The 13,702-nt window shown below is 38.6% G+C and overlaps 1 protein-coding gene across 3 annotated transcripts in view; it reads right to left on the bottom strand.

Moving 5' to 3' along the window:
* Positions 1–1,768: 1,768 nt before the first annotated feature.
* Positions 1,769–13,702, bottom strand: part of UROS (uroporphyrinogen III synthase) — a 38,395-nt gene continuing 26,461 nt past the window's right edge. For all 3 annotated transcript variants that reach the window (XM_005281908.5, XM_008166275.4, XM_024103554.3), the window contains exons 7-10: positions 9,769–9,852; positions 9,120–9,205; positions 6,756–6,854; positions 1,769–2,871 (exon numbers count right to left, since the gene is read on the bottom strand). In XM_005281908.5, coding sequence (XP_005281965.2) covers positions 2,746–2,871; positions 6,756–6,854; positions 9,120–9,205; positions 9,769–9,852 — 395 coding nt within the window. In that variant the 3' untranslated portion in view covers positions 1,769–2,745. The remainder of the gene's footprint in view (positions 2,872–6,755; positions 6,855–9,119; positions 9,206–9,768; positions 9,853–13,702) is intronic.

The raw sequence follows: 13,702 nt of genomic DNA, 5'->3' as shown, positions 1-13,702 counted from the left end.
AGGAGGGTGTAATTGAGTCCTAAGTTATTTGCCAGTAGACAATAAAAGGGCTATTTGGTAAATTATTAAGTGCTTGTTGTCTTTAGAGCGTAAGAGCCTCAGGAACAGAACCTGTTTCGGTTTTATTCATTGTCTTTAAAAGGTATCCTGCAATACACATCACGCAGTAGCATTAATAACTGCAGTATACAGGATGCAACTTTCAGTGATTCAGTCAATATTTCCTGTTTATCAGCAAGCAATGGATGATGTTTCTGGACTGTACTTCCCCCACTTTTTTTAAACCATCCTGTGCACTAAATATCTGTTACTCAGATTGGATTATAGACGTTGGTGTCTGCCAGAAAGACAGATAGTTTAAAAGAGGGGTCTAAATTTAGTAACAGGCAAATAATTGAATTCATCTTATACTAATGCTGTCGAGGGAGAAAACGCAACCATCAGAGAAACTTATGCTCATCTCTGTTCTCAGTCGATTTTTCTGCCTTTCCCGCCCTTGAACAGTAAGTTTCATATAAATTTGCTTTCAGATGTCTGACATATTTCAGACTATGAACGTGCTGAAAGTTTAAAGCTTTCCGAGTGGTATAGTGCAGGGAACCTAAGCAGATTTCCAAATCCTCAACCAGCTGTAGGTTTATTTCGGAAAGAAGGAACGAGCTGAACTGCTATTTTCTACGACATAATGATATTACATAGTTGAATCTGAATACAATTGGGCTTAGCGTACACTCAATCATGCTAAAGAAAATTGTGACAGAGAAGGTCAACAATTGTTTTCTAATCATTCTCTTCCACTTTTCCTTTGGGACTTGTCTATACACAGTCTTGCAGCTACATCCAGTGAGCACAGCAACACCAGAGAGTTTTAATAGATTTTTATGATGACCAGTGTTGACCACTATTGTTGAGAAGAGTAATTAAAGATTGCATGTTGTGAGGGCTTTCAATAGCCTTACGCAAAAACTGATACAAAGTAATTCCCACAGCTGTTACACTTCTGCAATTCTATCTCAGCCTAAGGAATCGAGCCACTATGGACCCTCATATGTTTACTGGGCTGAGTCATACTGACATACATGTGTACAACTTCCGTTGACCCGCGTGAACTGTAGATCAGAATTGGAATCTGACTTTTAACTACTATTTTGGGTAAGGAATTTCTTGTTTAAATAACTTCATTCAGTTCAGACACTTTGAATTAAACCAATAGAAACTTGCAGCAAATGAGACATTTATGTGGCGTGCTGTGATGTCATGGCCCCTTACCAGCATTAAAGATTAATTACTTAAATCTTAATCATGAGGATTATAATTGGGCACATCTTGATTTAAATTTTCTTTGAAAAAGAATGTATGTTAACATCAGCTGAAAGTACCCATAGTGCTAAATTATTATTTTTCTCCTGCCCCAGAGAAACAAACTATAAATCCTATCTAACACTGACAACTATGTAACCACAGGAGTATCTTTATAATGCTTCTTCATTAACACTAATAAACTAGTATTTCTTATTACAAATAAACCTCCTTTCTTTGAAGGACAGAAACCAAAAGAATTAGAGCTGGGGACATACTAGTCGAAAGGTACAGCATGAAAAGTGTATATATTAGCGCAGATTGATCTACTTTTAGCTCCATGACTGCTACAATTTTTGCAATATTTATATAAATACTTCATAATATTTTACTACCATGCTCTACAACCATTATCTAAGCAAATATTTATGCTTATTGAGATAAACAGGGAACAGAATTGCAAAGCAACTTTCACAACAGATTTTTTTATTGTAATTCTAATTATTTACCATGATCTGTTTTAAACCCCAAAATGTGCTCACAAACAATATGACATTGAAGCCAAAGAGTAAAACCCTGTTTTATATGCTATCAGCTACCCACTGTGGTTTTCTATGTGTGTGTCTGTGCGCATGCACGCGCGTGTGCAAGTAAGTCCAACACTAGCCTTTCGCAATTTGTAACCAACTGACTTTTAAGGAACTACCATACCAAATTATCCATACACCAGCCATGGGTTGAAATTAAAGGGAAAAAAACTAACTTGTTTTATGCTACATATGTGGCCAAATTCTGCTTTCAGATACTGACGTGCAGCTCTCATTATTTCCAATGGGAGTGCACGTATGAGGATGGAATTTGACCCATGAAGTTTTAGATGTAGCAGTTCTTGAGTATTCAAGAAAGGGGCAATATAGACTACAAAAGTGTCCAATACAAACCTGACCACTGACTGAATGAAACAATTTCACTTATTCCAAGTCACTCTGAACCATATTTTTGAAAGGTATTATGCCATAATGTAAAGTATATCTGGAATGTGAAAAATAGCAGATATAACACTACCCAAATACTTGTTTAATAATCTGATTTCTTTAACATGGTGGTTGGTATTAGTTACTGACTTTTTATGTTTTGGACTTCTGCTGGCTAACATATGGTGAAAATCACTGTCTTCTCTTAATGACCATTATTACAGTGGGTCAACAAAATTAGCCATATATTTGATCTTGACTGGTCAATCTAGCTTTTCCACTCCCACCACACAGTGCTATTAGAAGATGGATGGTCAAGGAAGGATTGAATGATAAGGCAGAGAGCATGGCTTTTTAAAAAAAAATCCAAATGAATGTTAATATCCCTGTTAAACACTGATGAATTGTCTTAAATTTCTGGAGGACTATTACAGCAACATGTGTGGTGCTTCTACTCAGGTAAACAGCAATTCTACAGGTGAAGGGCTTTTTTGATACCAGCAGCAAGGTCTTGGGGAGAAGGGTTCTCTGCGGTGCAGCTCACTGGGATTCCTTCAGCTTCCATTGCTTCAGCTGTCGTTGGACCTATAGCAGCAAACTGAAATGACAAATAACATTTATACTCGTATATAATAGAATCAGATGTGGTGTTAGCATCAGCTCTTGCTATGTTATCTCAGTGTCTTCTATCATTCTGTCCTGCCTCTAATCAAACTTAAAGAACATGTCCAACTTGAATACTTAAGTGTAAAAGTTGTTTGGGGCTGAGGATTTTCTATATTAAAATCATACATCAAATTTAGCTGCTTTGTAATGACTAAGTAAAGCTTATGGCTTAGTTCACTGGTCCAAATACCTTAAAAATCCTATTGTTTTCATACTCAAGGAAGATAGATTCTAACATGCGTCAGCCTTGTCAGTGCCAATTCAAGCAGGCACTTATTCTTGGCTTATAATAATCATGAGAAAATCAAATCCTACCCAAAGGAGGAAATGGATTGGGGAAGTCAGAAAAAAACAACAACCCTCCTTCTGAGGAGAAATGTCTCTGCAAAGGCTACAACACCCTCATTCGTGTTAGGCAATCCTGTTGCAGGTGCTTGGCTTACCAGTAAGATGCAACAAGTCAGTATCAGTCAATAAGAGGGAAGAAGGACAAGGCTGATTGTAGTAATGTCGGGTAGTTATACAGGGATGCAATGTGCACAGATTGCTGCTTCTGAATCCTTTAAAACTTTGTGTTTGTCCCACACACTCCCATGAGGAGAATCCTACTATATGCTGAGTAACTCACCATGTATATACATTCCAGAATGCTGTAAACTTTGCTAGAGAGAAAGTTATGTGGCCCTTCTGAGCAAGTTCAAGTTACTCTATCTGTACTGGAATCATCAAGTCAGTCATTCACCAAGTCCCTAAGGTACATGATCAGAAACTGCCAGCACCAGCTTTAATAGAATTTTTACTGAATGCAAAGAAAAATGTAAAATCTCAACAGGGAGCACAGAGTTTAAGATTATATATAAGAGTATTTGTACTTCCTTAGAGTTAAAGCCCAGAAACCCTGTTAGTAATTTTGTAGTTTCTAACTCCAAGTCCAGTAGCACCTAGAGTTGATCTAATTTATCTCTCATCTTCTTCATGCCACAATAAGAAATATGTTGATATATTCACAACTATAAAGTACATGAGATGTTGAAAGAATTGTTTACTTCACCCTGGTTTCCCCTTCAATTGCTTTTTAAATCCATAATTTCATCTTTTTATTGGTGGATGATTTATTTCCATATTCCCTGGAAACTCTGTAGTAATTCCCAGCAACTGCTGTGATACATAAAAATGATGATCCAGTGCATACTTCCCTGCTGTTGAACTCACCCCACAAGCTGCTTCTGGATACAGCCTACTGATTCTTTTAGCCTACATAAATATTATGAATTCCTATCCCTCTTACTCTCTGCTATATGCAAATACCACCACATAACACCATGAAAGAGTGTACAAATGTTTGTCTCCCTGAAGACGAAAAACAGTAAAGCAAACAACTTAATTTTCATTGTCAAGTTTCACATGGTATGATTTTGTTAGTCTGCACTGCAAGCGTGGTAACAGTAGAGATCTGTTGGGGCCTGTGACGGGGTATATCAGACCCTCTGAGGCCTCCTGCTGGAGGCCTCGTGGCCCTGACACACACTGCCCCAGGAAAGGGCAGTGGAGAGGGTCCTCTGAGCTGCCTAGCGTGGCTGTGTGGGACACAGCCAATCAGGGCCCAGCAGGTCAACATAAGAAGAGCTGCAGGGCCAGAGAAAGTTCCAGTTCCTTGCTAGAAGTGGGAGCATGGATGGTGTGTGGCTGGCTGAGGGACCTGCAGGACCTCGGATGAGGCAGCGCTGCCAGAAGCCGCGGAAAGCGAGAAGGAGCCCTGAGCTGGTTGTGGAGACTCCATCAGGACAAGGCCCTGAGGTAAGGGTGAAGACGGCACAGGGCCATGGGGAAGCGGCCCAGGGAATTAGAGCAGCAGGCACACAGCGGACAGCTGCTATCTACAAGGTCCTTGGGGGAACTGAACTGCAGTGGCTCAGCTGGAGAGCTACAGCCAGAAAGGTCCTAAGAGAGCGAAGACTTTTTCACCAGGGAGGGAACCCTGGGGCACTGCTCTATCCTGGAGCAGGGACAACGTGTGGAGATGTGTGTGATTTCAGCTGGAGGGCTGAGTCACTAAAGACACACTACAGAGAAAGTGCAGGCACATGCACTTGGCCAACGGGGGGTGCTCACAAGAGGTGAGTGCACCCCATAACAGGGCCTTCTTTTCATATTTTAAAATTACATGCACTATGCTATCTGTTCTTTTCAGGTTCTTACACCATCCTCATTATTATAGTATCTGAGCACCTTCCATAAGTGCTTTACATGATGTGACTGGTATTTGTCACGTAATTCTCTCTTCCCCTCACCCCTGCCCTTTGGTGAGGATTTTTCTTTAAAAAAATGTTTATATTTACTTTTTTATGGCTAATGTGCTCTGGGTGCTTGTTCGGGAAAGGTCAAATCAGTGCGCCTTGGAACAGAAAGTGATGATGTTTGAGATAGTGTTTAGTTTTTGTGGATTTGTTCCACAGTCTTGGACTGGATGCTGAGAAAGTTCGGTCTCTTATACAGATGAGCTTTACCCTTGCAGTGGACAGTTCCCTTGTGCTTGTGGGGTGGCGCTGTCAACCACAGTCCTCAGCCTGGAGCTTTGGGCTTCGAAGATACTAGTTTATCTTTTGGACCATAAAAATTATAGGTGTCCAAAATCAGGACTTAGGCATGTGTATAAAAAGCCAAAGTCTTTCAATATGGTCAAGCAGATTTATTTCTTTAGTTATAAAAGGTCTACACTAGACCTTTTATAACTAAAAGCCCTCATTTTTGGTAAACTATGGCTCCATATCCAACCTCTATAGCTGGTCCTGTTTGAATAATGAGCTGATTCAAATCCCGTACATTTTGGAAAAGTTCATATCCTGATCTGAACTTTACAGCTCATCTCTAGTATGAATGTAAACTCCTATAGGAAGACATTTCTTGTGCCACAAGAGGAAAAACTAGATGAGAATGTGAGGGACTGAAGAGAAATTTCCCTTCAGCTCAAGTGTATCTTTCAACTTAGGTCAGAAAGTGGGCCAGAAAAGTATGTGTCCTTGTTTGTCAATTATCATCCGGAATGAGAAGAAATGATTCATTTGAAAATAGATTCCCACAAAGGGGCAGCTCAAATTCATATTAGAGAGAGTCAAACAGAAGTAGCTGTATCTTTGTAATAAGTTGCACCTCATTTCTCCTTATCCCCATGACGGAGACCCTCTCCATAATAGGTGCAGCTTGCGACCATTTCCGTTATTTTCTGAAGGTACCAACTTTACGCAATTTATATTCTAAGAAGGGACCTATGTTGTACAGCATATTGGTTTAATTTGTGTGATGATCTTAAATGCATAAAGGAAATGTGATTGTAGCACTTTTAATTTAAAAAAAAGAAGACAAAAAAGCCTTAATAATTCATTATCATCCACTTAGTCACATGGTAGATGGAATTTTCAAACTGAAGAGGTCAAAGTTTAAAAATCTATTAGTGAATTATTCATTTCTAATACCTTTAAATACACAGATTTCAACAGGGGATTTACTAAAGAAAGAGGTAGACAACTCATTTTAACTAAGAATCTAAGATATTTTTTTTAAAAAGAAACACTTTGCACTAATTAGCCACTTTCAACTGATGATCTTAAAGCCATTTCTAATGGCCAGTAAACATTATAATCTGTATTTTATAGACAAGTAAACATAGGCAGAAGAGCCTGATGACTTATCCAAGGTCCCAGAGTAACTGAGTGGTAGTAAGGAACAGGATTTACCTCTTCTGATTCCCAATCCTTTGATCTAACCACTAGACCACATGCCTCCCTCCTATGTTTTAATACTTATTGGATACTTTACCTTAATTTGATTAATAAGATCACCAGAAAACTTCTGAATGTGCTGGAGACAAAATCTGACACCAGACGGACTGAAGAATGTGATGCTTGCTGGAATACCCTGTATAAAAGTAAAGAAGGAACAGCAGGTTGAAACATGTTTCTCTTGACTCTAGCTGCATATCACAACATGTTTTCATATCAATCTCTTCAGCAGTGTCTCTGTGTTGGCACCAGGCTGCCAGCAGAGAAGTGTTGAAGTCAGCCAACAGGCGAGATTTACTGAGGACAGTCTGTGGTGCCCGGCCTGATGCTGATAGTCTGCCAAGACTACACTCTACAATGGACCAATTGAAATTCAAGTGTTTTGTTTTGTTTTTTAACCATCCATTTTCCGTCATGTGACGATTGTGAGCTCTTTGATAACAATATGGGGATCAAGATGTCTCCTTCTTTATTAATGACCCAGATGGGGAACCCTTTAGATTCACTTACTCCCGTTAAACAGGAAACTTCCATACACTATTCTCCTAACTCCCTTCACAAACACACGTCCGTTCTGGACAGATTCTTGATGCCTCCCACCCTACATGTTCTCCCTGTTCACCCTCAGCTGTCCCAGTCACTCATTTTCTCTCACGCCCAACAAACTGGAATAGCTTCAACAGGAGAGATTGAGAGAGACCCACCCCAGAATATCTATAGCCCAGTGGGTAGGGCACTCTCCTGGAAGATGTGACCACTGGGCTACTGCTATAAGGAGACTACCACCTCCTCTGTTTTTCATGCAGAATGGCTGACTTGGCTTAGGTGCCTAACTCCAGAGAAGACTTCACAGCTGTGAATCCTGAGCAGAGATAGACACCTAACTCCCTTTGAGGGATGGGGCTTAGGCCACACCCCAGTCCTCAGCATTTCTTACTTACTAGCTTAGGCGACTCCCCATTCAGCATGCTGGCTTCAGTGAATTCCTTATTAGGAACCTAACTCTCTCTATGTATTGCATAGGGAGCCTGGATGCCTAACTCAGGGTTGTGAACTCCACTAAGAGGCAGAGAGTCACACTTTGGGATAGATTCCCACCACCACCACCTTATATTTATGCAGGGCACTGCACATTTAACTACAACAGAAATATCAAAAGTTAAGAGCAAGAAGCTTATAATAAACATTGTCTCGCTTAGCCTTGAATGACAAGAATGAACATCTCTAATTGCAACAGGTAATGAATTCCATAACAAGGATATAAAATTACAAGATGTCCTGGCTGCTACTTACTCACATTTATGACCTGTAGAAACCATATGATTTCATAATTTTGACTTTAATATCCAGCTGGAACAGATAGATAGCACAACATAACAGAGAGGCTGGTGGGACCACAGCCATTCAGGACTTTGAATGTAAGAAGAACTTCAAAATCAATATGTAATTTAACAGGAAGTCAATGCAAATAACATGCTCAGGCAAGCATTCTGTAAGGATGCAAGGCTGCATTCAGAATACGCTAAATCATAGCTATAATGCAGGTTCCTGCAAATAAAAACATTCCAGTAATCTAATCTTGAGAAAACAAAAGTGTGTATCAGTGGCTCCAAATCTATTTTGCTATCCACTGATCTCAACCTAATCACCTTTATTAGATGGCAAAAAGAAGCTTCAGTGTGGATTTTAAGAAACCGATCTATGTGAGGATGGTGTATCATCCAAAATTTTTACACTTAAAATGGAATCAGTAACACATTCTCAAATAGAATAATCAGCGTCCGAACATGGCTCAGCAGCCATGGAGAGCTGATAATTAGTGCTGGATTCAGATTCATAAAGTTGTGGCAAACACATTCAGAGACAGGGTGACAGAGATCCTACATCTGTGGCCATAAGTAAGTAAATCATTAAATACCCTTAGTAATTTTGTCTCTGATGTGACATGATCTAAAACCAGACTTTTTCAAAATTTCAGTTTTATTAAGCAGATCAAAAAGAACAAGGTGAATATGTAATTGTTTATAAAATAGTTTTTTCCAGTAATCCTGATAAAAAATATAGCTTGGAAACTGGGCAAAAATTTGAAAGGTCTACCATCAAAGAAGGTTGTTGTTGTTTTTTTTCTCCCATAGAGGTATTATTATCTATATATTTTAGGACTTTCTATAATGTCTGTTACCATAGTATTTAAGTGCCATTGTATTTACTGAAATTTTCTGTGTACTTTCCCCAATTTTAAGGACTGATTCACTATATTCAAAAGATTAAAGCTATCGGCAAGGGATTCTTCTCACAATAATACCTTGTACAGATAACTGAGGGGAAAACCTTTCATAAGGTTTCACATATATGTCAGAAAGCTTTACATTTACTCTGGTGACCATTGACTCTGAAATACCTGTTGTGAGAAATAATTCTTCAAGGATTCTTGGAGACTGGGATGTTGAGCAGTTTGATAAACAGTAAGGCTTTCCAGGGAAATTCCTGTAATTAAAAGAGAGAAAATACACCAGCAACTAAACAGAATGTTAATAGCTCCCATTATTCCAATACAACACTACTATAATATTGATTGCATTAAAATATATTACTTTAAAGCCTAAGATGTAGGAATATTTCTTTTAAAAGATTCCTGGGCAGTTCGTGTTACAAGATGCAATTACAGTTCTTTACATGTCTAGAGCATTTTTAATCTGAGGATGTCAAAGCACTTTACAAACACTATTTAAGCCTTGCAACATCACTGTGAATAAAATAAATATAGTAATTGCCATTTTACTAATGGGGAACTGAGCTAAAGAGAAGGATCAAGTTAGCTTCCCAATATCAGAGATGGACTCAATAGTAGAGCTGGAAGAAGCACTGAGATCTCCGGATTCTCAGTCCTGTCCTATAATCTCCAGACAGTACAAATCCAATATACACAAATCCATGGATGGTTCACAATGAAGAATAAGCCTTTAATCTTTTACTATTACTTTGAGGAAGGGTGGGGGTTTCCACAATAAATTAACAAATTAAAATAAAGCTCTAAAGGCTGCAACCACCTTTTTCTTTGAGTATTGTTGGGAGAACTTCTCTTTTGAGAGATCCACAAGGAAAAAGAAGAGGTGATGAATTAGGTGTTTCCCCTGTAAACAAGCACATTAGCAAATTTAAATCATGGTTACATTTTTAACAGTTGGCACAAATGACACTTTAAAAGTGCCAAATTTTGAACATATACTGAAAATGCAGTATGCTTCATCATAGGTGCGTACAAAACTAAGATCATTGAAAACATTTGTAGTTCAAGCCACGTCTGCAATTCAGAAGGCAGAGGCTATTTAGCATGTAAATTAAAAATGATTCCATTGCTATAGTGTGAATACATTGGCTAAAAAGATCTGGCAAAAAGATAAATTGCATTGCTATATTCTATTTCCTTTGCCTTTCAATAGAGAATACCAAGTAAAATGTAAGTTATCTCCTTCTCGTCAGTCACTCCTCAATTTTCAGACACACACTTGATTTGCTATTCAAAGGCTTAATCCAACAGAATGTAGCTGCAGCCATCTGAGCCGTGGATAACTCCATGATAGATCATGCTACGTAGAGGATAGAACAGGCAATTGAAGAAAGGGACAGAATGCTTTGCAAAAGTGTTCCAAAGCTACCTCAAGCAACTTTATTTCCTTGTTTGTGGGGGAGGATAGACTCCTACTCCCATTACCATGGGGTCTCAAAGGGGTCTCCCCACCCATCCTTACCCTTTGAGTTGGAGGGCCCCCATCCCTAATTGCTGCTATGCTGGGAGGAGCTTGCTGACATCAGTTGAAAGAGCAGGAAGGCTGGTTGATTTTTGGAAAGGGGACAGTCTTTGATTTGTATGTTTCTAATGCTGGCTTCTTCATGACTGATCTGTTAAATGGAGCCATTGGCTCAGAAGGAGATAATATATTTGGACTACAGATCCTTACCAATACTGCTATAAGGCTAAACACATATTCTTAAAAGGCACTATCAGCTGGTATTTCAGATCTCCATGTTGGCATTTTTACGGGGTCTATCACTGGAATCTATGTATCCACAAACCCTATCTGATATGGTAGGCATGGAAGTGAAGACCATAATTCCAACAAGAATGACAGCAGTGTTTGTGAATAGAAGCTCCCCCACTGGATGGGAATGAGATAACATTAATTGTATTTTGGGAGTGTTTCAATCTTTTGCTGGATTTTAGGGATTTTTTTAATTAATAATTTAGGTCACTGCTTCAGAAAACTGTTGTTATTTTTTATTGCAAGTGATTGTGTACTTAGAAAACAGGGGTGAAAGATAACAGAGGAAGAAGGGATATGATTATATTTATCTGTAAAATGGTAGTGTGTAGAAGCCCCAAGCAGGATCAGGGCCTCACTGAGCTAGATGCTGGGGGGGGGGGGGGGGGGGGAATAAATACGAGAGAGAGAGAGAGCAAAAAGAAAAACAACAACAATCTGGATAACTATTTATTTCAAGGTGCACCAGAAGGCCAGGTGTATATGGGTAGTCGTCCCAGTCTTTTTCTATGCTACTGCCCATCACTGCTTTCTGTTTAAAACGAGACGGTGGTTTGGCAGGCGTTTGGTTAACATTTTGAGTGCTTTTAACAAAAGAAGTAACACAGCTCCCTCCACCATATTACAACTTGAAATACTACATCATTCTTGATATTCTAACCAAACTTCCTGTAGTATCTATTTCTAAATAATGCTTTTGCAATTGTTATTTTTACTGCTGAAAAGAGATCCCAACATGGGAATTAATATTTTAATGAAATGGGGGTCCATGTCAGCAACAAATGAAACTATGACAATTACCAATCTTCCCTTTTTCCTAAATGGAACAACAAACTCCTTGTGGTTTTTTTCAGCATGAAACAACATCTGAGCAGTGGACATATTCTAATAAAGTCTGTGCACACATTTGCTTTTTTATAAGATACTTAGTGTAAAATATATACTGATGCACACAACGGTCTGAGGCAAAATTCTGCACAACTACATCACTCTCTTTTAAATAAATGGGGTCCTTTAAAACTTATTAATTAATCATTCAATTTGCCTTTAAAGAGATTTTTTTTCAGGAGTCTATCAGAACAATACACCACAGATTGGGTTGTTTATTTTAAGCACTGAAAAGAGATTCTTGGTTTTCAGCTTAAGCATCAGAGTTGCCTCTGGGAAAAAAACAGACACCATAGTAAAAATCAAATTGAAGGACCTTATTAGCAGTCTACACAGATTGATCTGAATATCCTAATTGCAAACTGAAGTTTTAGTAGGACCCAGAGACATGTTAGTAATAAATTACAGGAAGCAAAAAATTGAGATAAAATGCAGAAGAGTATTCTGAGATAAAGGCAAAATACATTAATATCAGCCCAACCAAAACTCATGTTAGTTAATTGAAATGCCAATGTGATATCTGGAAAGTAACACTTATCCTTTTTGACTTGTGTTTACAAAGCAAAGAATAATAGTTCGATAGCTCTGTATCAATATACAATATAACAAGCACTGGCCCCAGAAGCATCCTCTAACTTACATAATCAACACTACAAACACATTACATTCTAATAAAGCAAAAAAGATTTGTCTTGAAAACAGACTGAAACTACCTATTTAATTAAGGAGTCATTTGATCTATTCTCCTGATTAGCTAAGCCAAAATCAGCACCAAAGACATAGAAAGTGAATAACAAAAAAAAAAAAAATGTAACCCCTTCAGGGTTTTTTTCATGCTGACAGCAAATATAAATGACATACAACCTTTTGTCTATCTAGATTTAGTCTTCTCATTTAATTCCTTATTTGTAATTTTATGTATAAGCAAAAAGAAATGGTTGACTAATAAGTGCATAATGGAAAACATTGATTCAGGACATTATTATAATTTATCTCTTACTTCAGAGGTTGTTATAAATGATTTGATAAACTGATTGCATCTATTTATAACCAAACTTAGACTTATCAGGTTGGGTATGTTCACATCAGTAACAGGAGTCCCCACTGATTGAAATGTTCTGTATTGTTATGATACATTCGGGATTGCATTTTTTGCAAGTGTACTGAGACTCCTGCAATTTTGTAGTATTCTAAAATGTTGCTTGAGATCTAACACAAAGCTGCCCTCAGCCCAGGAATTTTTCCCAAATTGGTGTAAGAGGTGCAGTTCCTGCTTTCCAACTGGTGGCTTCCAGAGGCTGCTGTTGGTTCTGGAGGTAGTTCACCTGCTCTCACCAGAAGGTACTGTTTCCTATCTGGCTGCCTCTATCAGTACCAGCTCCTTGCTCGGCACTGCCCGAGTGTGTGGAGAACAGGGAAGAAGCTGCTGGGCTAAGCAGAGTGAACAATAAGAGCTGGGATAAGTGTATCAGCAGAGCAACCCACTGTCTCTCCAACCCAGAGAGAACAAACGTGGAGGAAGAGAAGGGGCTTACAGAGGGGGAAGTGAGACAAAATCTATTAGGGAGAGGGCTGTGCCTTTAATGCACACACCCAAGTGGGGGCGGGTTATCCTCCTAAAAGTAAAATAAGAAGCAGCCAAACCAAAAATCTCTTTAGATTTAATTTAAAACAAAGGGCTGGTTTGCCCTCCCTCCTTTTCATCACTTTTGAACCTGCATGGTAGGCAAGCCTCTATTTTTTCCAGGGCTGCTGTTGTGCTCATTGCAATGGTACAGTCATTTATTGGGGTCAGATAAAGACTTCCTTTTCTGTAATACAGCACTGTCTTGGAGCAATCAACAGAGCTCTTAAAGGTCATTTTTCTTTAGTGCAGTTCAGGTCTTTTCTTATTATTGGATTTCCTAAAAATGTCACAATTCCAGTCACTGGAGAGTAATCCTTGGTATTACACATCTTTTTTTTCTCTTTCTTGCATTTATCCTAAATCTATGTTTTTTTCCCACATTCTCAGATCACATGGCCCAGACAGACATCTGTCCTCTCTTCTATC

Source organism: Chrysemys picta, chromosome 7 (genome assembly GCF_011386835.1).
Source record: "Chrysemys picta bellii isolate R12L10 chromosome 7, ASM1138683v2, whole genome shotgun sequence".
NCBI classification, from domain to species: domain Eukaryota; kingdom Metazoa; phylum Chordata; order Testudines; family Emydidae; genus Chrysemys; species Chrysemys picta.
This window is presented reverse-complemented; position numbering and strand designations above follow the sequence as displayed.